The 24,768-nt window shown below is 43.6% G+C and overlaps 1 protein-coding gene across 1 annotated transcript in view; it reads left to right on the top strand.

Annotated features, from left to right (window-relative positions):
• LOC145345358 (CUB and sushi domain-containing protein 1-like) overlaps positions 1-24,768 on the top strand; it is a 1,850,124-nt gene that overhangs the window by 1,741,020 nt on the left and 84,336 nt on the right. Inside the window, exon 54 of the mRNA XM_080193174.1 lies at positions 1,264-1,452. Within this exon, the coding sequence (XP_080049300.1) occupies positions 1,264-1,452 (189 nt within the window). The remainder of the gene's footprint in view (positions 1-1,263; positions 1,453-24,768) is intronic.

The raw sequence follows: 24,768 nt of genomic DNA, 5'->3' as shown, positions 1-24,768 counted from the left end.
AGGCACTGGTGCCATTTGAACGCCACACTAGTTGAACTGGGCAAAAAGGGCCCTCATCTCAATGTTTCATCTGAAAGACAGGACCTCTGACAGCGTACCACTCCCTCAGCACTTCATTGGCAATGTCAACCTAGACTACATGCTCATGTTGGAGGTGTGGATGCAGGGTGTGCTGGCCTTCTGGCTCAGGCAGATGTGCTACCAACCGATAGATACATTTTGATAGGTGCAGATCTATTTAAGAGGACAGTTGATAAGCAAATGAGGGAAAATAAATGTGAGCGGCATTGTGACACAGTGGTTAGCATTGCTGCCAAACAGCACCAGTTCAATTCAAGCCATGAGTGACTGTCACTGTGGAGTTTGTACCTTCTCCCCCTGTTTACACGGGTTTCCTCTGGGTGCTCCAGTTTCCTCCTGCAATCCAAAGAATGGATTGGTCATGACAAATTGCCCCTTAGTGTCTCAAGATGTGTAGTGAGGTAAATGCATGCCATTATGGGATAGGGAGCCTGAGTAAGATGCTCTGTCGGAGAGTCGGTGCAGACTTGATGGGCTGAATGGCCTCCTTCTGCATTGTCAGGAATCTATGAAATGAATGGTTGTGAGAGAGTTTTCCAAGGATGGGAGGAGGTACAAGAGGAATAGAAATACCAGTTTGGACTGGTTGGGCAGAATGGCCTGTTTCTGAACTGAATATTTTATATTATTCTATGCAAACGTGTGCTTGCTTCTATATTTTGATAGCGAGGTATTGATGGTGGCTATAAATACTCATTTGGTTAAGTTTCATTGTTGTACGTGGAAAGCAAATGGAGGTAAAGATATAATTCAAACATCAGCGGTCTTCAGTCTAAAATTAGGAGAATAAGTTAAGATTGAAAGTAAGGCAGAAAAAAGGTTAAATTTAAAACTAAATCAAACTTTTAAACAAATTGAGTTATTTAACTCTTCGTAATTCTTTGCCACGTTTTTCAGGCAAAATGCTTGTGAAGCTTTGGGAATGTGAGGTTATTTATCTCTCGAGTGCAGAATCTCACTTCCGCAGCACAGAATGGAAATGAGTTTTTTTTTATTGAACCCGGTCTTCAAGTCGGGAATGCAGACAGGCAAGATTCCCCCATCCCAAAAAATACAAGCGCCTCTCCAAAAAGCCACTTTGTTTCTCCATCTGTCCGCTACAACTATTGGATTGTTTTAACATTCTTATACCCTGGATAGTTTACAGTTTAATGAGATTTGATGTGTTCTGTTGAATCACAGTGCTGAACTGTACAGATCCGGGGTTTGTGGAAAATGCCGTTCGACTAGGGCAACAGAATTACCCGCAAAGCTTCAAGTTTGGCAGCAGTGTGGTGTACCAGTGTAAGTGGAGCTTCTATCTCCTTGGCTCAGCTGTGCTTACCTGTCAAGCAAGTGGTCTGTGGGACCGATCGTTACCAAGTTGCTTACGTAAGTAATGCTCTGGCTCTGCCAAGTGTTCACTGTTAAGCTTAGAAGTGGGGTTTGGTTTTGAAGGCTGGTCAAATTCCTGGAACTCCCTCCTTAACATCACTGTGTGTGTGTGTACCTACACTTCCAGGATTGCAGTAGCTCAAGAAGGTAGCCTACCATCACCTTCTCGAGAGCGGCGAGGGATGGGCGATAAATGCTGGCCTAGCCAGTGATGACCTTGTCCCCTAAAAATGAATTTAAAAAAAATTGGCAGCTAATACAGGAAGTGGAATCTCCCACGTACAGAGTGAAAGCATGTTATTCTCCCAACACTTCCCTTCAACAGAGATGGCTCACCCAGGCAAATATTGCTGGCATAAGGCCCAACGATAGGTCTTAACCATAACCAACAAACTCAGGCTCACAAATATACTCACTTGAATGATTTGGGCTCTCCTAGTTGCTGCTGTTATCTCTCCCCCGAATTGCCCAATCACACCTTCCTGGCACTTCCTCACTTAGAAAAAGGCTGCTGCAGCTATTGGCCCACGATCCTGTCCCACTGCCCGTTCCCCTCTGCAGCTCAACAGTTCAATGGGAATGAGGCCCATGCCAGGGACATCTCAGGCCTTCCCGTTCAAATTCAGGAACTGATAAAAGGAGTGAAAGCTGAACTTTTTGACAGAGGGAGGAAAGAGTAGAAGGGAGAGGGAAAAAATAGCTGTTGTTTGTGGTGAAGGGTGAAGTCCTGTCATTGGGTGTTTCTTTTTTCTGGAAAATGAAGTCTTAACTTAGAAGCCGCTATCTTCACGTGCAGCTACATGGGACGTCTGCTAGTTTTGTTAACAAGATATTGAAAAATTAATCACGATTGAAGCCCTTCTGTACCATTATGACAGTTTTGCATTCAGAACAAATTGAATTTTCAACTGTTTTGTAAGGGAAGGAACCACCAATAAAATTTCTGCAATGTTTTCAGGTTTTTTTAAACTACTTTTGGTGAATATCTACGATAAGCAAGATAACGAACAAGTGACAGTTTATTTATTAGTCACAAGTGGTATACATTCACACTGCAATGAAGTTATTCTGAAAATCCCCTAGACACCACACTCTGGTGCTTGTTTGAGTGCACTGAAGGAGAATTTAGCATGGCCAATGCACCGAACCTGCACATCTTTGAACTGTGGGAGGAAACCGGAGCACCTGGAGGAAACCCACACAGAAACGGGGAGAATGTGCAAGCTCCACACAGACAATGACCCAAGCTGGGAATCAAACGCATGTCCCTGGCACTGTGAGGCAGCAGTGCTAACCATTGTGCCATTGTGCCACCCTATGCTACTGACTTTCCCCACCTGTCAAATATGTGAAATATACTCTTCGTAAAGATCTGTGAGCAGCAGAAGGCTGATTAATAATAAACCCAGTTGCCATCAACCCAGAAGGAAAAAAATGTTCAGAGCAGTATTCTTATTTCCCCATTGTTACTGTTTTTTTTCCTTGTGGGAATTCATTTGTCATTTGAAACATAGGAACAGGAGTAGCACCAGGCATACCTGAAAATGCGTTGTCAACCTGGTGAAGCCACCAAACAGGACTACTTGCATGCCAAATGGCAAAGACAGCAAGTGATAGACAGAGCTAAGCGATCCCACAAGCAATGAAGATCAAAACTCTGCAGTCCTGTCACACCCAATCGAGAATGGTGGTGGACAATTAAACAACTCACTGGAGGAGGGGGCTGCACAAATATTCCCATCCTCAGTGATGGAGGAGCCCAGCATATCAGTGCAAAAGACAAGGCTGAAGTACTTGCAGTCGTCTTCAGCCAGAGTGGATGATCCACATCGGGTTCCTCCAGAGGTCACCCACATTTCAGATACCAGTCTCCAGCCAATTCGATTCACTCCACGTGATATCAAGAAATGGCTGGAGGCACTGGACACTGCAAAGGCAGTGGGCCCAGATAACATTCTGGCAATAGTACTGAAGACTTGTGCTCCAGAACTTGCCGCTCCCCGAGCCAAGCTCTTCCAGGACAGTTACAACACTGGCATCTACCAAACAATGTGGAAAATTGCCCAGGTATTTCTTGTACACAAAAAACAGAACAAATCCCACCCGGCTAATTACTGCCCAATCAGTCTACTCTCGATCATCAGTAAAATGGTGAAAGGGAGTCATTAACAGTACTATCAAGCAGCACCTGCTCAGTAATGCCCAGTTTGGGTTTTGCCAGAGTCACTCAGCTCCTGACCTCATGACAGCCTTAGTTCAAACATAGACAAAAGAGCTGAATTTTAGAGCTGAGTGTGACAGCCCTCGACATCAAGGCTGCATTCGACTGAGTGTGGCATCGAGGAGCCCTGGCAAATCAGTGGGCATTGGGGGGAGCAAACTCTCCACTGGTTGGTGTCATAACTGTTACATAGGGAGATGGTTGTGGTTGTGGAGTGTCAGTCCTCCCAGCTCCGCGACATCTCTGCAGGGGTCCTTCAGGATACTGTACTAGGCCCAACAATCTTTATCTGCTTCATCAATAACCTTCCCTCTGTCATAAGGTCAGAAGTGGGGATGTTTGCCGATGATTGCACAATGTACACATTTCCTGATTCCTCAGGTACTGAAGCAGTCCATGTTCAAATGCAACAAGATCTGGACAATATTCAGGCTTAGGCTGACAAGTGGCAAATAACATTCATGCCACACAAATGCCAGGCAATGACCATCACCATTAAGAGACACTCTAACCACCGCCCTTTCACATTCAATGCCGTAACCATCACTGAACCCCCCCCCACCGCCCCACTGTTAACATCCTTGGGCTACCATTGACCAGAAACTCAACTGGACTCACCACATAAGCGTAGTGGCTACAAGAGCAGGTCAGAGAGTAGGAATACTGTGGTGAGTAACTCACCTCCCAACTCCCCAGAACCTATCCACCATCTACAATGCACAAGTCAGGAGTGTGATGGAATGCTACCCACTTGCCTGGATGGCTGCAGTTCCAACAACACTCGAGAAACTTGACACCATCCAGGACAAAGCAGCCCGCTTGATTGACACCAATCTACCAACATTCAAACCCTCCACCACCGATGCTCAGTGGCAGTAGTGTGTACTATCTACAAGATGTACTGAAGCCTGCAGGTGCAGCAGGTGGTCAGGAAGGCGAATGGGATGCTGGCCTTCATAGCGAGGGGGATTGAATATAAAAGTAGGGAGGTCTTGCTGCAGCTGAAAAGGGCATTGGTGAGGCCGCAGCTGGAGTACTGTGTGCAGTTTTGGTCGCCGCACTTACACAAGGATATTTTGGCCTTGGAGGGAGTGCAGAGGAGGTTTACTAGGCTGATGCCGGAGTTGAGGGGGTTGAGCTATGAGGAGAGGCTGAATAAACTAGGCTTGTACTCGTTAGAGTTTAGAAGAATGAAGGGAGATCTCATTGAGACGTATAAGATGATGAATGGGATGGATAGGATAGAGGTGGAGAGACTCTTCCCGCTCAGAAAGGACAGTAGGACTAGGGGGCACAGCCTCAAGATAAAAGGGGGGCGGTTTAGAACGGAGTTGAGGAGGAACTTCTTCACTCAAAGGGTGGTGAATCTCTGGAATTCTCTGCCCGTTGAAGTGGTGGAGGCTGCCTCGCTAAATATTTTTAAGATGCGGTTTGATGGGTTTTTGATCAGCGAGGGGATTAAGGGTTATGGGGAGAAGGTGGGAATGTGGAACTGAGTCACGACAGATCAGCCATGATCTTATTGAATGGCGGGGCAGGCTCGAAGGGCTAGATGGCCTACTCCTGCTCCTATTTCTTATGTTAATTCACCAAAGATCCTTAAACAGCACCGATTAAGTGCACGACCACCTCCAACCAGAAGGACAAGGACAGCAGATAAATGGGAACACCACCGCCACCTGCAAGTCCCCCTCCAAGCCACCCAACATCCTGACTTGGAAATATTACCACCATTCCTTCACAGTCGCTGGGTCAAAATCCTGGAAATCTCTCCCTAATGGCATTGTGGGTCAACCCAAAGAACATAGACTGCAGCGATTCATGAAGGCAGCTCAACACCACCTTCTCAAGAGCTACTAGGGATGGGCAATAAAAGCTGGCCAGCCAGCGATGCCCATGTCCCATGGATGAATTAAAGAAAAAACCCAGTATTGCCTGAAAGCTGCTGGTGAAGTCTTGGTGACATGAGGAAGTGAGTGAAGACCATGACATTAAAACTGAAACCAAACTCACAGTTTGCCATGTGCTTGTGATCTCTTTCTTAATGTATAGGACTGAAACATGGATAACGTGTCAGAGGCACATTAAAACACTGGTGTCATAGCATCAACACTGCCTGCACAAGATCCTACATGATAAGTGGAAGGACAGATGCATCACAAACGTTGAGACTATAATCATCAGCTTTGTTGGATTGCTCGTATGCGAGATACCAGGTTCCCAATATAAGTTTTCTGCTCCCAGCTGAGTCAGGGCAGATGCACCAGGAAAGGACTGAAAAAATGCTTCAAGAATGTGCTAAAAACCGACATGAAGAAATGCAATTTGGATATCAGCTCCAAGGACACCATCATTTTGGACCAAACTAGATGAAGACAGTATCTGTGGGAAGAACCCCAGCTATTTGAGACACAAAAGATGAGGAAGTGAAGAGGAAAAGAGAGAGCAGTAAAAAGAATGTGCAATGACCTGAGCTGATAATACACGGTCAGACATCCCATTTGTCAGTTTATGTGCCATAAAGTCTGCAGATCCCGATTCCACCTCAGTAGCCATCTTCGACCCAACGAAGACAATCTCCTCACTAGCGATTGATAGCAAATAATAGCAAAGATAGAATTTACTTAGATTTCAAGCAGTAATATTTCATATACATCATTGCAAATTTGTAAGAATGAAGTGCCCCGTTTAGTCACCCTATAACTCAGTTGGTGCTGTACATTCAGCAACTGCACAACCTGGACTTGAAAGGCCCCATGTTCAATCTCCTCCCTGGTCACTATGTCTGGCATTCAGCCAAGCTGGCAATATGGATGCTATCATCTGAACACCATTGAATTATGACTGGGTCAAATGAGCCAACTGACTGATTTTGATATATCCAGTGCCCAAGAGTGCACATTGGGCTGCCCTCTGCTGCTGTCTGTGATAGAATGACCACACAACATTCGCAGGAGGAAAGTTTGAGGCTCTTCCTCCCTGGTGGAAAGAAGACAGGTAAAATAACAGTGAAGAACCTTTGTTCTGGCCTTTACATTTTCACCATCATCCTCAAAACAGAGGGATTCGGCAGCCACCAAATGAAAGTGGATTTAAATTGGCATTCGGAAAGGACCCAATGCGATCTTAAGACCCTTGACTCATATCAGCAGCCAGACCAACTGAAGAGGAATTCAAAGTTAAGCCTTTACCTATTTTTGGGGAACAGGCATGCTTGTCCTGCCTTCAAAGGACACAGGCCCTTGTCACACTGAGTCCCAGTGTTGACTTTTCCCTGTATCGGAGGCCAGCTCTTATCGTGGCAATCCCGTGCAGAGGCCTGCCCCTGGGTGCTAGCTTCCCTTCTTTCAACCATTAACTCAGTATTAGTAATTCCTGACTGTTGATATGGAGCAACAGGGCCTCCCTTCACGAACATCGGGCAGGCAACTAGTGCAACAAAAACCACACCCGAGTGAAAGTTCTCGTGTGATGAATGATGGCTTGAGAAGGCAGCAGGTGCCTCTGCAGACTCAGCATCTTGAGGAGAGATGAGAAAACTGGGAAAGGAACTCAAAGACCAAGGCCGGGATTCTCCCAAAAAAATTCGAAGTTCCCAACGTTTGGGGGAAATAGGAGTAAATCCCATGGTTTTGTTTAGTATAATTTCCGGAATGAATCTCTGGCATTCTGTGCATCATAGAGTGCCCTAGCATGATTCGCTCTGGAAATCTAGGGGTGGGGCTATTCCCGATGGGGAGGCTGGCAGCACAGCACTGAGCAGGCCACTGCGCAAGCATCGATCTGTCATGTGCAAGTTCATTTGCACGTACAGAGGCCCTCATGTTACCAGCCTCCCGATTGTGGTCTTTGTGATCGCTGGCCAGCTTCACAACCCCCCCATCGCTGGCCTTGCAGACCTCCCCACCCACCCATCATTGGCCTCCCGGGCTAGCCCCAATCTCCCCAAACCCACACTCCCCTGGGCATCTCGGCATCCCGTCTCCCTCCCTCCCTCCCCGCCCCCCCGCCCCCCCCGCCCCCCCTATTAAATGGTGGAGGAGGCTTGAGGGACCAAATGGCTTATTTCTGCTCCAGTTTCTTATGTTCATATGTTCATCTTGGTTAAAGGATACAATACTTTCACACTAGATTTATTACATTAAATACACTGAAAGAAAGATCTTTGCCTCATTTTAGCAAGTTTATCTATCTAGTCGCTAAGGCACGGCGAGCTGTTTCTTTGCCTAATGCAAGCTAAGCTATTCCAACAGGCCTTCATTATGCATACTCAGGATGTAATTGGCACTCTGTATGTTTGTCCATGTAGCTGTGCATCTTGAAGCGTGTGTGATTATCATTGATTATTAATCATTATTTGCTTTCCTGCCCTCCTTAATTTGGTTATTTTGAAATCAACAAACATCATTAAAATCATGATCACCAATTTGTTGATTTCAGCCAGGCACTTAATAGGTCTGCTCAATTATAGTGTTTAAAACAGCCTTCCTGATGAATCACGAACATGAATGATGATTAAAGCCTCATCATTTAAATAAGGTAGAACTGGCTCATAGCAGTAAACTTACAACCCGACATTGATAAGCTTAGAGAAGCAAATCTTGGTCGAGTCATTGTTGAATCCACAAACGATATTCCTACAAAGTTTATTTTATTGATAGATGGGATGTGAGAGTGTCTTAAGATTACAACTGACAGCAGATGTCAATGGTTGAATTGCGATCACGGTATTTATAAGTAACCTTCCATTATGAGAGCTGTGTTGTGTGAAGTGAGATCCATAAGAACACTGCGCCTTAAATGTCTTCTTTCCAATAACTCCCACCAGCGCAGCTGTCATTTATCGGTCAACCAACCCTTGTCCCAAATTTTCTGAGGCACATTCAAAACCATGCCTCTGTTGAAACACCCCACACTCAATAAACATGAGATTCTTCCAGTCTTTCATTAACATGCTGTAACTTGCAACAGAACCAAATGCAGCAACTTTGAAAGACTGCAGAAATGTTATGGCTCACCAGTCACTGGTAACACACAGGACAGACCGAAGAGATTTTAAAAGCTTGAAAATTAACAAAATGTTTGTTCCCCTTTATTACTGACTGAAAAACTGGAGTATTCAAAATTCGTTCTGAGGGTTCATGCTGCTAGCTGTTAAAATATTCTCCGAATAATTTTATTTAATAAGCAGTGTTATTAAGAGGATTCCTTGAAATAAGTTCTTTGTTTATCGGTTAGAGTTTGTCAGCTTCAGCGACAGAGAAGGGAAAGCAGCAGCAGCCAAACTTATTGCACCACGGTTGGTTCTGCTACAGAGGGGAAGGATAAAAAGTGTGCCAATGCAATAGTTACAGGGGACTCAATTGTAAGGGGAATAGACAGGCGTTTGTGTACCTGCAAATGAGACTCCAGGATGGTATATTGCCTACATGGTACTCAGGTCAAGGATGTCTCGGAGTATGTACAAGACATTCTGGAGGGGGAGGGTGAACAGCCAGTGGTCGTGGTACACATTGGTACAAATGACATAGGTAAAAAGGTTTAAGGTCCTAAAAGCAGAATACAGAGACCGAGATAGAAAGTTAAGAAATCGGACCTCAAAGGTAGGATTACTAATGGTGCCACGTTGTAGTCAAAGTACAAATGCCAGAATATATTGGATGTATGTATGGCTGAAGAGATAGTGTCAGGGGAGGGTTTCAGATTCCTGGGGCATTGGGACTAGTTCAGGGGGAGGTAGGCCTGTACAAATCTGGGTAAAATTGGGACTAACATCCCAGGGGAACTGTCCGCTAGAGCGGTTGGCAAGGGTTTTAACTCATCTATCAAGGGGTTGAGAACCTATGTAAGGAGCCAGAAAAGGAAGGAGGAAGGACAACTAAGGAGGAGTAAGAAAAGTGATAGGCAGAGAAACCAAGGACGAAATTCAAACAGGCCTGTAAAGAAAAATATTGGGAGCGGGATAAGCAATGTTAAAAACACATGCTTAAAAGCTGTTTGCCTTCATGCCCAGAGCATTTGCAATAAAATGGATAAGCTATCATGCACTTAAATGTAAACGGGTACGATATAATTGGGATTATGGAGACATGGCTGCAAGGTGACCAGGGATGGGAACTGAACGTCCCAGGGTACTCAGTGTTTGGGAAGAACAGACATTAAGGAAAAGGTGGTGGAGTGGCACTGCTGGTTAAAGAGGAAATTCACACAATCGTGAGAAAGAATATCAGCTCTGACAGTGTGGAGTCTGTATGGGTAGAATTCAGAATTAGTGTTGTAAAGAGGATTCCTTGAAATTAGTTTTTTGTTTATCAGCTATCGTTGATTGTCAGCTGCAGTGACAGAAAAAGGAAAGCAGCCACAGTCAAACTTGTTGCACCAAGGTTGGTTCTGCTGGAGAGGAGGAGGGTAAAAAGTGTGCCAGTGCAATAGTTATAGGGGACTCAATTGTAAGGGGAATAGACAGGCGTTTGTGTACCTGCAAATGAGACTCCAGGATGGTATGTTGCCTCCATGGTACTTAGGTCAAGGGTGTCTCAGAGTATGTACAAGACGTTCTGGAGGGGAAGGGTGAACTAATTACAATAAGAGCAAAAAACATTATTGGGTATCATATGTAGACCTCCAAACTTCAGTGGTGATATTGGGAATAGCATTAAACACAAAATTAGAGATAGATGTGATCAGGAAATATGGATGGTCAAGGGTGATTTTAATCTGTACATAGATTGGGCAAATCAAATCAGCCATAATGCCGTAGAGGAGAAATTCCTGGAGTGTTTTCAGGATGGTTTTCTTGACCAATAAGTGGAGGAACCAACTAGAGAGCAGGCCATCTTAGACTGGGTACTGTAACTGTGCAAGACCCCTTAGGGATGAGCATCCATAACGTGATAGGATTTTTTATCAACTTGGAGAGCGAAGTAGTTGATTCAGAGATGAGGGTGCTGAATTTTAATAAAGGAAACTATGAAGATATGAGGCATGAGTTGGCCTTGATAGATTGGGGAGAGTTACAGACTCGATGGGCCAAATGGCCACTTTCTGTACCGTAGGGTTTCTATGAATTAATGAGTGCCTTTCAAATTGGCAGGCAGTAACTCAAGGGATGTCACAGGGGTCGGTGCAATATTCACAATATATATTAACGATTTGGATGAGGAAACAAGATGTAACATCTCAAAGTTTGCATATGATACCAAATTGGGTGGGAGGATAGACTGTGACAAGGATGCAGAGATCCTACAAGATGATATGGACAGGTTGGGTAAGTGAGCTAATCATTGGCAGATGCAGTATAATTTGGATAACTGCGAGGTTATTCATTTTAGAAGCAAAAACAAGAAGGCAGGTTACTACCTGAATGGCTGTAAATTTGGAGAGAGGAGTGTGCAGCGGGACCTGGATGCCCTTGTGCACTAGTCACTGAAGGTAAGCATGCAGGAGCAGCAGGCAGTAAAGAAGGCAAATGCCATGTTCGCCTTTATTACAAGAGGTTTCGATTACAGGAGCAGGGATTTGTTTTCACAATTATACAGGGCCTTGGTAAGGCCACACCTAAAGTATTGTGTGCAGTTTTGGTCTCCTTGTCAGAGGAAGGGTGTCCTTGCTCTCGGGGGAGTGCAGCAAAGGTTTACCAGGTTGGTTCCGGGGATGGCGAGACTGATGTGTGAGAAGAGATTGACTACATTAGAATTGTATTCACTGGAGTTCAGACAAATGAGGGGGGAATCTCATAGAGACTGATACAATTCTAACAGGTCTAGGCAGGATAGATTCAGGGAGGATGTTCCTGATGGTGGGGGGAGTCCAGAATCAGGGGTCACAGCCTGAGGATTCAGGGTAGACCATTTAGGGTGGACGAGAGGAGACATTCCTTCACCCAAAGAATGGTGAGCCTGTGAAATTCATTACCACACAAAGTAGTTGTTGCCAAAACATTGAATGTATTCAAGAGGAGGCTAGGTATAGCAGTTGGAGTGAATGGGATCAAAGGTTATGGGGAGAAAGCAGGATTAGGCTATTGAGATGGATGATCAGTCATGATCGTGATGAATTGCAGAGCAGGCTCATAGGGCCAAATGCCCTCCTGCTGCTCCGGTCTTCTATATCCCGCTATCATTTAGGTATAAAAATATGTTGTTCGCTTGCTTATTCTACTGGATTATACCAGTTCTACCTTATTTAAGCCAAGGTCCGAGTGTGCTGTTTTTGGTTCATTTTCTTCTTGTATAGCTAATTAAGCAACTAATTGAGATATATACCATATATTATCTTCACTTCTCCAATAATCCACAAGCTTTGAAAGACAGGCCTATTATTTTAATCTCTGTTAATTGATTTACCTCTTCATCTCTGGCCCTTTGCAAACTTGATAGTGCAAATGTAGCGTGACACTATACATAATATAAGAACATAAGAACTCGGAGCAGGAGTAGGCCATCTGGCCTTTCGAGCCTGCTCTGCCATTCGATAAGATCATGGCTGATCTTTTTGTGGACCAGCTCCACTTACCCACCTGCTCACCATCACACTTAAATCCTTTATTGTTCAAAAATTTATCTATCCTTGCCTTAAAAACATTTAATGAGGTAGCCTCAACTGCTTCACAAGTCAGGAAAGTTCACAGATTCACAACCCTTTGTGCGAAGAAGTTTCTCCTCAACTCAGTCTTAAATCTGCTTCCCCTTATTTTGAGGCTATGCCCCTTAGTTCTAGTTTCACCCGCCAGTGGAAACAACTTCCCTGTTTCTATCTTATCTAGTCCCTTCATAATCTTATGTTTCTATAAGATCTCCCCTCACTCTTCTGAATTCCAAGGAGTATAGCCCCAGTCTACTCAATCTCTCCTCATAAGCCAACCCTCTCAACTCTGGAATCAACCCAGTGAATCTCCTCGGCACCCCCTCCAGTGCCAGAGAATCCTTTCTCAAGTTAGGAGACCAAAACTGTACACAGTACACCAGATGTGGCCTCACCAGCACCTTATACAGCTGCAACATAATCTCACTGTTTTTAAACTCCATCCTTCGAGAATTAAAGGACAAAATTCCATTTGCTTTCTTAATTACCTGCTGCACCTGCAAGCCAATTCTTTGAGATTCCTGCACAAGGATACCCAGGTCCCTCTGCACAGCAGCATGTTGCAATTTTTTGCTATTTAAATAATTGTCCATTTTGCTGTTATTCCTACCAAAATGGATGACCTCACATTTACCAACATTGTACTCCATCTGCCAGACCCTCGCCCGCTCACTTAGATTATCTCTACCCCTTTGCAGACTTTCAGCGTCCTCTGCACACTTTGCTCTTCCACCCATCTTAGTGTCATCTGCGAATTTTGACACACTACACTTGGTTCCCAAATCCAAATCATCTATGTAAATCGTAAACGCTTTTGGTCCCAATATTGATCCCTGAGGCACACCGTTAGTCACTGATCGCCAACCAGCAAAACACCCATGTACCCTGACTCTTTGCTTTGTTAGTTAACCTCTACTTAGGTTTTTGATAATAACTTTTAAAAAGTGAATTCTTTTGGCATTTAATTTAGTGTTTTACAAACACAATAAGTTGCAAAAGACTTAGAATTTAAATTTCTCCCCCACTGATAGTTCAGTATTCTTGCTTCCTTGAATCATGTATTCAGTTTATGCAACTCTGAACCCAGAAAGCAACCTCTATGAACTCCAATTACTTTTCCCTCTTGAGCTTAGAAACTTGAATTTTCATTCAAGAGGCAAGTCAAGAGAATGCTTTTTGAAAATAACAGCATGTGAATAATATTCTTGCCTGTCAGCAATTTGCAACATTTAGAGCCTGCATATCTTTAGATTTTGAGTTTTTCTGGAATTCAGTGATTTAAAATAATTAGTTTACCACTGTTGAACACTCTTACTTTCACCAAGCATTTGGTCCCCCTTTCCTGCACTGGGTGTTTTAAACATCTGTTTAGTGGATGAAGTTGTTTATGTATTTAGTAAGGTTGCAGGCTGTTAACAGAAATGCATTTTATTTTCACTTGTGGGTGTCAGTGTCAGTGGCTTGACCAGCATTTATTACCCATCCCCTTTCTGTCCTTGAGAAGATGGTGATGAGCTGTTTTCTAGAAGTGCTGCAGTCTTGGGAGGTGTAGTTACAGCCATAGTAGTTAGTGAGGAAATTCCTTGCTTTTGACCCAGCAACTGCAAAGGAATGATGATATATTTCCAAATCAGAATGGTGAGTGACTTGGAGGGGACACTCGAGATGTTTCCATGTGTCTGCTGCACTTGTCCTTTTAAATGGTATTGATCGAGGGCTTGGAAGGAGGCAAAAGACGCTTGCTGAGTTACTGCAGTGGATCTTGTAGATGGTACACACGGCTGCCACTGTATGTCGATGGCGGAGAGAATGAATGTTTGTGGATGGGGTGCAAATCAAACAGGTTGCTTTACCCCGGATGGTGTCGAGCTTCTTCAGTGTCTTGTGCCTTCAGATGGTGGACTGGCATTAGGAAGCCAGCTGAGATACTCACCATAGGATTCGAGCTTCTGACCTGCTGTTACAGCCACAGTATTTATGTGGCTACTACAGTTGGGTCAATGGTAGCTTCCAGCATGTTGATAGTGAGAGATTCACTGGTGGTAACACCATTGAATGTCCAGGGACGATGATTGGATTCTCTCTCGTTGGAAATGGGCATTGCCTGGCACTTGTGTGGTGCGAATACCTCAATTTTGAATTCACTCTATGTGCTGTAATTGTAATATGTCAAACCCATCTACTTAGTCCTCAGTTTAGGCTCATGCATTCTTATCAGTTCTTCTGCTTTATTATCTATTGTGGTAAGCGCAAACTATTTGTAATGCAGTCCATTGGGAAATTTCAAAATTCACGCACTGTCTCTTTTGTATAAGCGGATTGTAAAGAATAACAGCTTATTCCATGTACAGATAACAGTTAGTTTTAATTGCTTGTTATTGAGAAGTAGTGGTTCAAAATTCTTTATTACCTTGTTGGGATTTTGTACAGATGTAAACATCTTCAAAGGTTACTGACTAGTGCTTTAAATGTGGTTTTTAATTTATTATGCAAGAAATTATCATCCGTCTCATTCAGAGTTGTACAGATTTTGTAATGCTTGCAGATAAATTATCTTGCAACGTTTCATAGTTTTCCATCTCAGGCTAAGGGTTGCTCAGTGGCATAGTTGTGTCTCTCCCTCATATTCAAGTGTGGAACTTTGTGAGGAGAAGGAAGAGATCCTGCAGCAGGTCCTAGTTGGCAGTAGAATGCTGAGCTTTCTTCAAGCTCCAAAGCTTTATTTATTGTCGGAACTTTGGCAGGTGGATGTGTAGCCGACCTGCAGGATGGGCCACATCTCCCCTGCTGCTGCTTCATTTTTATGTATACCTCATACTTTACTTACTCTGATTAGCAAATGCCCTGCATTATTGAGAGTATGCGAATTGTGGGTGGTATCGGATCATTTGCTAACAAAAGTCTACTTCTTTTCATTGAATTCTGATTGAGTTTACAAGAGCTATTGTGAAGTATAAAAGCAAAAAAAAAACTTTAATCAAATAAATTCTTTTTTGATTTGTCTAGACTGTGTGCAGAGCTGAAAGAGAGGAATATCTGTGTGTGTGTGTTTGTGTGACAGAGAGGGGTGAATGTGTCTGTGTGAGAGAGAGAGAGGGGTGAGTGTGTCTGAATGAGAGAGAGAGGGGTGAGTGTGTCTGTGTGTGTGAGAGAGGGATGTCTGTATCTTTGAGAGAGAGAGGGGGGTAAGTGTGTCTGTGTGTGAGAGGGGTGTCTGCGTCAGGGAGAGAGGGGGTTAAGTGTGTCTATGTGTGAAAGAGAAGGATGTGTCTGTCTTTGAGAGAGAGAGGGGTGTGTAAGTCTGTGAGAGAGAGCAAGAGGGATAAGTGTGTCCGTGTGAGAGAAAGAAGGGTGAGTGTCTGTGTGAGAGAGAGGGGTGAATGTGTCTCTGTGTGAGAGAGAGAGATGAGAATGTTTTTATGTGAAAGAGGGGTGAGTGTGTCTGTGTGTTAGAGAAAGAGGGAGTGTGTCTTTGTGTCCGAGAGACAGAGAGAGGTGAGTGCGTCTGTGTTTGGGAGAGAGGAGTGAGTATGTCTGTGTGTGAGAACAAAAAAAGTGAGTGTGTCTGAGAGATGGGGGAGTGGTATATCTGTGTGTGTGTGAGAGAGACGTGAGTATATAGTGGCACAGTGGTTAGCACTGCTGCCTAACAGCACTAGAGACCCGGGTTCAATTCCAGGCTTGGGCCACTGTCTGTCCAGAGTCTGTTTGTTCTTCCCATGCCTGCATGAGTTTCCTCCGGGTGCTCCGGTTCCCTCGCATGGGCTGAAGGACATGCAGGTTAGGTGCATTGGCCATGCTAAATTGTCCCTTGGTGTACCCAAACAGATGCCGGAGTGCGGTGACAAGGGGATTTTCACAGTAACTTAATTGCAGTGTTAATGTAAGCCTACTTGTGACACTAATAAATAAAACTTAAAACTGAATGAGGGGGAGAGATGAGTGTGTGTGAATGAGGGAGAGGGGTGAGTATGTGTGAGTGATGGAGTGGTTATTTTAATGCGTTACTCGTTTTTTTATTATAAATTTTGTTGCTATGAAATATTTTTATTTAGTAAGTTGATTCTTTTCATACATCAGATTTTTCTTCTTGAAATTCATGTTTCGTGTTGTGTCAAACCTTACATTTCCGAAATATGCTCATCCCAACCATCACCCCGACCTCCCCCCACACCCCTGCCAAGTCACTCAGCATGAGGAAAATTGAAATGTGCTCCCCCACCATGCAAAAAAGGTTGGATAAGCCTTGGCCAAAGCCAAGAAAGGAAAAACAAAGTGCACAGCAGGATGATCAGCCCATTAGTACTTTATGACGTGTAGCCACTATTGTAATTTGGGGAAGTACAGCAGTCAATTTGCGCATAGAAAAGTCCCATTAATGGTACTTAAATAATAACCTAATAATATGTTTTAGGTAAGTTATTTGTGCGATCAGTATTGGTCAAGATACCAGGAGAACATTCCCGCTTTTCTTAATAGTGTTACGGGATCCAACTGAGGAGGAAATACAGAGTATCAGTTTAATATCCAAAAGAAGCATAAATAACAGTGCAGCATTCCTGCGGAAGTGCATTGAAGTGTCCGCCCCTTATTATGTACTCAAGTCTTTGGAGTGAGGCTTGAACTCATGAGAGGCTGCCACTTAAGCTGAGGTTGATATGTTGTAAGTAGACACTAGTAGTGTGCTGACAGCAATAAATCAGGACATTAAACTTCACAGGTAATTTCCCTTGCTAATGGAAAGATCAGGCTGGTCAGAGTAATAAAAAAAATTGGCTTAAAAATCTTATGATGCATATCTGCCCTTCTATAAACTGGCAATTGATTGTGGCCACCCCTTTAAAAAAAACTCTTTGGCTGGCTATTTCATTAATAAAGGAGATTTTATCAGCAATCCATCATTCCTACCATTATTTTTATATTTACTCTATTCTCTGCCTTGCCAGTTCTAGTATGTACCTTCCCTGTCATAAACTTAACTGAAAATCAGGTGTGAACTTCACTACGCACTGGAAAATCCAACACATTTAATTGCACAAAGTTATTGTAGTCAGCCTGAACTTGACTGTGTGAGGTGGGTTGCTATTGAAACGCTGTCATCAGCAGCACTTAACAAGAGCCGACATGTGATTACTCTCGACTGGACTGTCAACAGTAGACATGTGCAAAATGTAATTTTTTTCTCAGTCAGTTGTGTACATGAGATACAATTTCAACAACAGCCTCCTTGCTAAAATTCAACGTTCACCAGGCATTCAGTGCAGCTTTGCTCATATATGCAAGCATGGATAAATCCTTTTCCTGAGTGGTAGAGTGAAGTTAAATATGCAGTGCAACAAAAGTCCATCAACCCCGCATATTTTTCAACAAGTCTCTCAGCGGCACCACGAAACTTCCCTTAATTTTCGGGATTAAAAATTAGCCCTTTACATTGTTGTAACCAATAAATAGACCATGTAAATAATGTTGTTACCGACTATACTTACAATCTTCTTTGCTGCTGACATCTTTTAATGATTTAACATCCCTTTTAGTAACTTAATTAAATGAATTTTGCCACAGTTGAGTCATTGCTTTATCTTCATTTGGTGCTGTTAAAGACAAATTGCGTCTCCTGCGTGGGATAAGACATGCATCTTTACCAGCCTCATAACTCAGGATACATATCTTGTGGCTTTCACACACAATTCAGTATCAAACCCATAGCAGCTATGTCCCCTGAACTGAGACTTAATCTTTCATTTATCAATGTTTGTCGGGATGCAATTAAATGTTAACGCCTTTACTTTGTGTTGAATTTAATGTGTTACTATGGTGATTCCACCGTTACACTGGTATCCCAAAGCAGAGCGTTTTTTACAGCGGGTGACTTGCTGAATGTGTTGCCGTGCACTTAGATTGCAGCAGCAATCTGCCTTCAATTTACTGGTGCAGCACGCAGCCCTACTTACAAGGCAGTGTAGCCAGAGCCTCTTCATGACATGGTCTGGCAAACTTGAGGGTGCAACACTTATTTTTCAGGTGCAGAACTGGTTTGTAAAGAATGCAATCAGATGGATGAAGAACCTGAAGCCAGTATGTATCAAAAATGTGCTGCCCACAATATTGGGTTGGGCTGCTTCATATGGATCACAACAGCATTTGTGATTAAAACCTTTAAATGTGGGCTTTGCACTTGTGGTAGGGTCCTTTTGTGGTGTTCAGCTTCTGCTCCTGGCCATGTGCTGAGCTTGCCAAGCAACTTATCAGGTTAACTGGCAGGAGAAACCTGCTGTGGTACCTTTGTTTCAATCAGGTCATCTGGTCACCATTGGCTGTGACTTAACAAAGTTTGACATATCCCCTTTGGTCCTGGCTTCTGACTCCTGGCTGATGCTTGAGCAGAGCTGGATACATAGAGAGCCTTCAGAAACAACATCGAGCAGGCAGTTGCTGCGCTGAAGCAACATTTCTGCAGTCTGCACCATTTGGGAAGAGCTTTGCTGTGAAGCTACAAAGAGACATCCGAAGTTTTGGTTGTCTGTTGCATGCTGTGTAATTTTGCCATCATGCGAAGCAAGCCCTCATCCTCACTCTCATTTGTGCTGCTTGCCTTCCATGCAGCTGCTTCAGATGCCTATGGTGCGTGATCTCGAGCAGCATTAATTATTGAGAGAATGGCCGCAGACTGCAGCACCTCGGCATTCGTCTGGGGCAGTATGGTGTGGCTAGCTCTGTAGTACGAACAAGGTGACTGATGTAGTGTGGTGCAGAAGTAGATAATGAGAAAAGACAGAAGGTTCTCTCTCTTGAATTTAAGGGCAGTCTCCTGAAACCGTACCTTAGCTCTCCTCATGCTTGACACAGGAGCAGACTGCAGGACTAGAAGCCCATGACCACCAGGCCAAAAATGGTAGCTGCCTGAGTCAGCAGCAGAGAGAACGTTACGTTGCCCTTTCGCTCTCTGTTCTCTGCACAAAGCTTTGACCAACACTTGAGCTGGATTCATCCACCTTCTAAACCACTGTACTCACACTTGTTGGCAGGCAGCCCAGTGCATCTCACATTTTGTTGGTGTGAATGTTCATCTGTTTTTGCTCACATGCCTGTCCTCGGCCTGCTGCAATCTTCCAGTGAAGTCTGGTGTAAGCTGGCGGAGCAGCATCTCATTTTCTGGTTGAGCACAACGCAGCCCTCAGGACTCAAAGTTGAGAGTTTCGCAACTTTAGAGAGTGAACTTTCTCCTCCATCTTAAACCGCTCCCCCCTCCCCCGACTTCTCTTTTCTTTAATATTCTATATGTGCATTGCCTCAATGCAAAACACCCCTTCCCCTCTCACATCAGGCCGTCTATCATTTGTTAAAATTGCTACTTTTTGTTGCAGTTTCTTTTCTCCCTCCTTTCAGTTCCCATAAAGGGTCTATGACTCGAAATGTAACTTTCTTTCTCTCCTGTTCAATACTGACAGCTCTGCTGAGTTTTTCCCATGGTCTTGTTGAAGTTGTTTTGGTAGTCTGGTCCCTTTGTCTCTGTACCTGGGCCATCTACAGCAGAGCTAGTATATGCTCCTGCCCTCCAAGGAGCTGGCTTTTCTAAGTGTGTTTCAGAGTTCAAGGGGATGGAGGTGTAATGCAATGATTGGAGGAGAGTGGTGCATTTTAAGAGATGAGACTAAAGCTGGGGGTTTATGCAGAGAATAAGAGAGTAGCATTGTTACCTTATCAATTCTAGCAGAGGCATTGAACCTTTTCCAGAATCTCCATCTTGCTTTGAGATCTGAGCTTCTGAAACTGATCTTGTCAGCAACATTGTCCAACTGACAGTAGAGGTATTCCCTGGAAGACTTCCCATGTCCTTGCAGATATCACAATCAGGACTCCAACTTGGCATTGGAGAACCTTGGTATAATGGTCAGAATTACTTGCAGACATTCTTGTTCCCGGAAGTATTCGCTGCTGGCTAGGATTAAGTTGTGTCGGCAATGCCTGATTTGCCAATCCCTCTAAGCAGTACTGGTCGCATGCCTGACTTGTGATAATGAGTTGCAAGCACTAATCTCTTGTGGTTCCTGTGACTGTGTGTGCAGGCAGGTGTAGCAAGCCCCTTGTATGCTGGCTTTTAGATGCTTTGAGTTTCTGGTACATTGTTTTCATCTCGCTGGCAAATGCAAAGCATCCGTCCCAGAAAACCCAACCACCTGTTGCTGCCAGTTACTGATTTTTGTTTGTCATGAACAGACTGCTCATTGTTGCTACCAATGTTTGATTCACATTACCACCCTCTGAAAAGAAAACTGCAAATAAATACAACAAAATTTTCTGCACAATCACTTCTGCAGGGTGTATTGCCAGTAATCTGAAATCCACACCATTTGGAAAGATATAGACAAGCAGACATGTCATGTTTTTAATCAGTAAGGGAATTGAAAATGAAGTTGAGGATTTTCAGATCAGATGATTCATGATCTCAATGAACCGCAGAGCAGACTTGATGGGCTGAATGGCATTCCTTCTACTCCTACATCTTATGGTCACACAGAGACCCTTCTACTAGAAGTAGTTCTCCTTATTAGAAATGCAAAAGTAATATTTTTAATTGTCATGGAGTTCCTATAACACCATGTTAGAGTATTACAAATAGTAAGCTCTTTCCAGCTGTTAACTCTTCACTTGTGTCACAATCATGTCACTTAGATTAATTTTCATGTCATATCTTTTCATTGTAGAATCCTTCCAAGATCCATTTTTTTAATTATACCTGCCTGTTGGTGAATATTCCTGACTGATTCAGTGTATACGTATATAATATAAAGTTTTTAAAATTGCAAAGGTCGATAAAGCGAGTGTTCCTACTGGTGGAAGACCAAAAATCCACCCCAGATAGTCAGCAAGAAATCTGCAACCCCTTGCACTGTATTTTTGATGTGAAATTTACGCTGTCAGTATAACCTGCAATTTGTAAGTGTAGCGAGGAAAAGTGTCAGCTATTGCATTGAAAGAAACTTATGTTTTGCACTTAACAGTTCAAATTTAACATTACAATGCGCCTTTCACAAATTTTATGCATAAATTATATTTTTTGTGGAAAAATAAACCAAAGAGTACAACAGAGGATGCAGGAGGAAAACAAAACATTTTCCGCAGAGTGGTGAAAATGTGGTATATTGAAGTATTTCATGGATATGCACGAGAGAGGGGGGGGGATTGAGGGGTTATGTTGATGATGAGGAAAGATGGGAGAAGGATCAGGAATAGTTTTAAGTTCCATCATAGATTGATTGGGCTGAATGGCCTATTTATGTGCTGTCATTTGTGACGTGTAATGTCTTGAGCCATATCTGTAAACATTGGAGATGTTGTTTGTGTGGGACTCATTTTTATTTAGCCCTTCGGTCGGTTGAATTTGGAAAAAATATCCTTCTAACTGTCCAAATCTTAAATACTCAAATGCTGAGTAACAAACACTCTTACAATAAGTGTGAGGAAGAGCCATTCCTTAGAAACTTGGAAACAGAGAAAATCGGAGCAGGGGTAGGCCATCAAACTGCTCTGCCATTGATGCTGATTCTCTATCTCAATGCCATACCCCACACCCTCCCCATTTCCTTTGGTGCCTTTGGTATCTAGAAATCTGTTTCTTTCTTAAATACATCCAGTGAATTGGCCTCTACAGCTTGCTGTGATAGAGAATTTCACCCTCTGAGTGAAGAGGTTTCTCCTCATCTCATTCCTAAATGGCCTACCCTGTATGCTGACACCATGACCCAATGGCCGAGGGGAACACCATCGCAGCATCCAGTATGTCCTGCCCTGTCAGAATTTTCTATGTTTCAATGAGAGACACTAAAACGCAAACATAAATACTCAAGATATGACATGTTAAATTATGATAATTTCTGCTGGCACTAACTTTTGTTATTTTTCTCTATTTTGTCCTGTTCTACTTGGGATCATTCTCTGGAAGAAATTATTTTAACTTTCGTTGCATTATTTTCTTGTCATTTTTTTTGAAGTTTAATACCCCTTTACCCAGTGTTCTCTTCTACCTTGTCTCACTTTAAAACTATGGCCGCCATATGGGTGATAACAATGTGACGGTACACATCAACATCTCAAATAAAAGGACAGAGGTACAAATAGTTGAGCATAACCATCAATGTTTCAGTCTTCCCTCGTCAATAAGAGGCACTTGTCGTGAACCGAGGGTTAATATGTTTCCGATCGGAATTCCCAGCACAAAAGCAAAATTCTGCATGTGACAGGAAACTGAAATAAAAACAGTGAATGCTTGAAATAATCAGCAGGTCGGGCAGTGTATGTAGTGAGGGCAGGACCGATGACAGGTCATTGAATTTCAACATTGGCTGGAATTTTCTGGCCCCCTCCCACCAGTAGGATATCCAGGCCCCTCCGAAATGAATGGAATGTCCCGCTGTTGTTGGTTTGGTTTCTACCACCGGAGTCTGAAAATCCAGGCTATTTCATCTGTTTCTCTCTCCAAGTATGCCGTCTGACCTGTGCTGGGTATTTCCAGTATTCTCTATTTTAATATTGATGTACCTCACAGATTGGGATCTGCCTGGCTAAGCTGTTCGAGAATCGATTTATTTTCTTTGCACTGCCTTTCCTCTCTCCTCTACTGGAAAAGTTGTTGAGAATAATGCTGGAGAATGAAACCAAACAGAAATGCTTGTTGTGTCAAGATGTGCTCTCCTGATCATGTTTAATAACCAGAGATTGATGGTGTCACTGTGGGTTTTTCCAATCGGACTGCTCTAATTCATACCAAACAAGTCAAGTTTAACAAAGAATTTGAAGAGCAAACAGCTCACTACAATGTTCTTACTCCACTCTCTACACAGGGCCATGAACACCTGCTCCCCGCAACCCACAAGGGTCCTCGGGTTTCCCCCCACAGTCCAAAGATTTGCGGGTTAGGATGATTAGCCATGCCAAAATACTTCTTACTGTCAGGAGGACTAGCAGAGTAAATACGTGGGGTCACGGGGATAGGATCTGGTGGGATTGTTGTCAGTGGAGGCTCAATGGGTCAAATGGCCTTCATCTATGATTCGATGAGCTTCCTGTTCCATGTTTCCACTGCTCTTTTTGTGAAGAAATCTATCCCTGAATGGCCTAGTTCTCAAGTGAAGCCACCTTTCCCCCTCACCATCTTTGTCCCTTTTTCTATGACCAGTGAGTCATTAATTATTAATTGCTATTAAGACGAAGCAAAAACAAGTTGAGGGCAGCATGGTGACACAGTGGTAAACACTGCTGCATCATGGCACTAGGGACTCGGGTACAATTTCGGCCTTGGGTGATTGTGTGGAGTTTGCATATTATCCCCGTGTCTGCGTGGGTTTCTTCCCACACTCCAAAGATATATGGATTCGTGGATTGGCCATGCTAAATTGCCCCTTAGAGTGAGGGGGATTAGCAGGATAAATAAATGGGATTCCAGGGAGAGGGCCTGCGTAGGATTGTTGTCAGCCTAGGCTTGATGGGCTGAATGTTGTCCTTCTGCACTGTAGGGATTTTATTATCTACTTTATTAACTAGGCTTTCTGCTGTCACAGACAAAAATAATATTTTGGCACAGCCAGGTAACCTGAATAATGTTACAAAAATCTGATTAAATAGATATATTTGATAAATGTAATCGATTATGTTTCATCTGACTAATGAAGTTAATAAGAGTCAAATACATATCTAGGAGTCCATCTGGGCTGGCTGATGGTTCTGAGTTTTTGTGCTAACAAATAATGCTTTAGACTGTTAGCCCCCGATGACCAGAGGCTAATCTCCCCTTTGTGGGCGAGAGCTGACTGGTGGTGATATAACCTGAGGATCACCACACCTCAGACAAGGAGCAAAGCTGCAAAGGTGGGGCTTTCATGAATAACCTCAGCCAGTATGGGAATGAACCCATCCTGTTGGCATAGTTCTTCATCAAAAACCAACAGCAAAAGTGTCAGTTAGCTTAGTTGGCTGGAAGCTGGTTCATGACATGGAGCAATGCCAACAGCATGGGTTCAATTCCTGTACTTGCTGAGGGTCATTTATGAAGGCCCCACCTTCTCAACCTTGTCCTTGCCTGAGGTGTGGTGATCCTTAGGTCCAATCACCGCTAATCATGGAATCGCTACAGTGCAGAAGGAGGCCATTTGGCCCACCAAGCCTGCACTAATAACAATCCCACCCAGGCCCTATCCCCGTAACCCCATGTATTTGCCCTGCTAATCTTCCTGACGCTAATGGGCAATCTACCAGAGCCGTCAACCCAACCTCCATGTCTTTGGACTGTGGGAGGAAACCAGAGCACCTGGAGGAAACCGACACATACACAGGTAGAACATGCAAGCTCCAACAGTCACCCGAGGCAGGGATTGAACCCAGGTCCCTGACCCTGTAAGGCAGCAGTGCTAACTACTCTGCCACCCCAGTCATCTTTCACCCTCAAAGGGGAGAACAGCCCATGGTCCTCTGGGACTTTGGTGACATTTTGTTTCATTTCATTTTAAACCAAG

Source organism: Carcharhinus amblyrhynchos, chromosome 7 (genome assembly GCF_965287045.1).
Source record: "Carcharhinus amblyrhynchos chromosome 7, sCarAmb.v2.hapA, whole genome shotgun sequence".
Lineage (NCBI taxonomy): Eukaryota > Metazoa > Chordata > Chondrichthyes > Carcharhiniformes > Carcharhinidae > Carcharhinus > Carcharhinus amblyrhynchos.
This window is presented reverse-complemented; position numbering and strand designations above follow the sequence as displayed.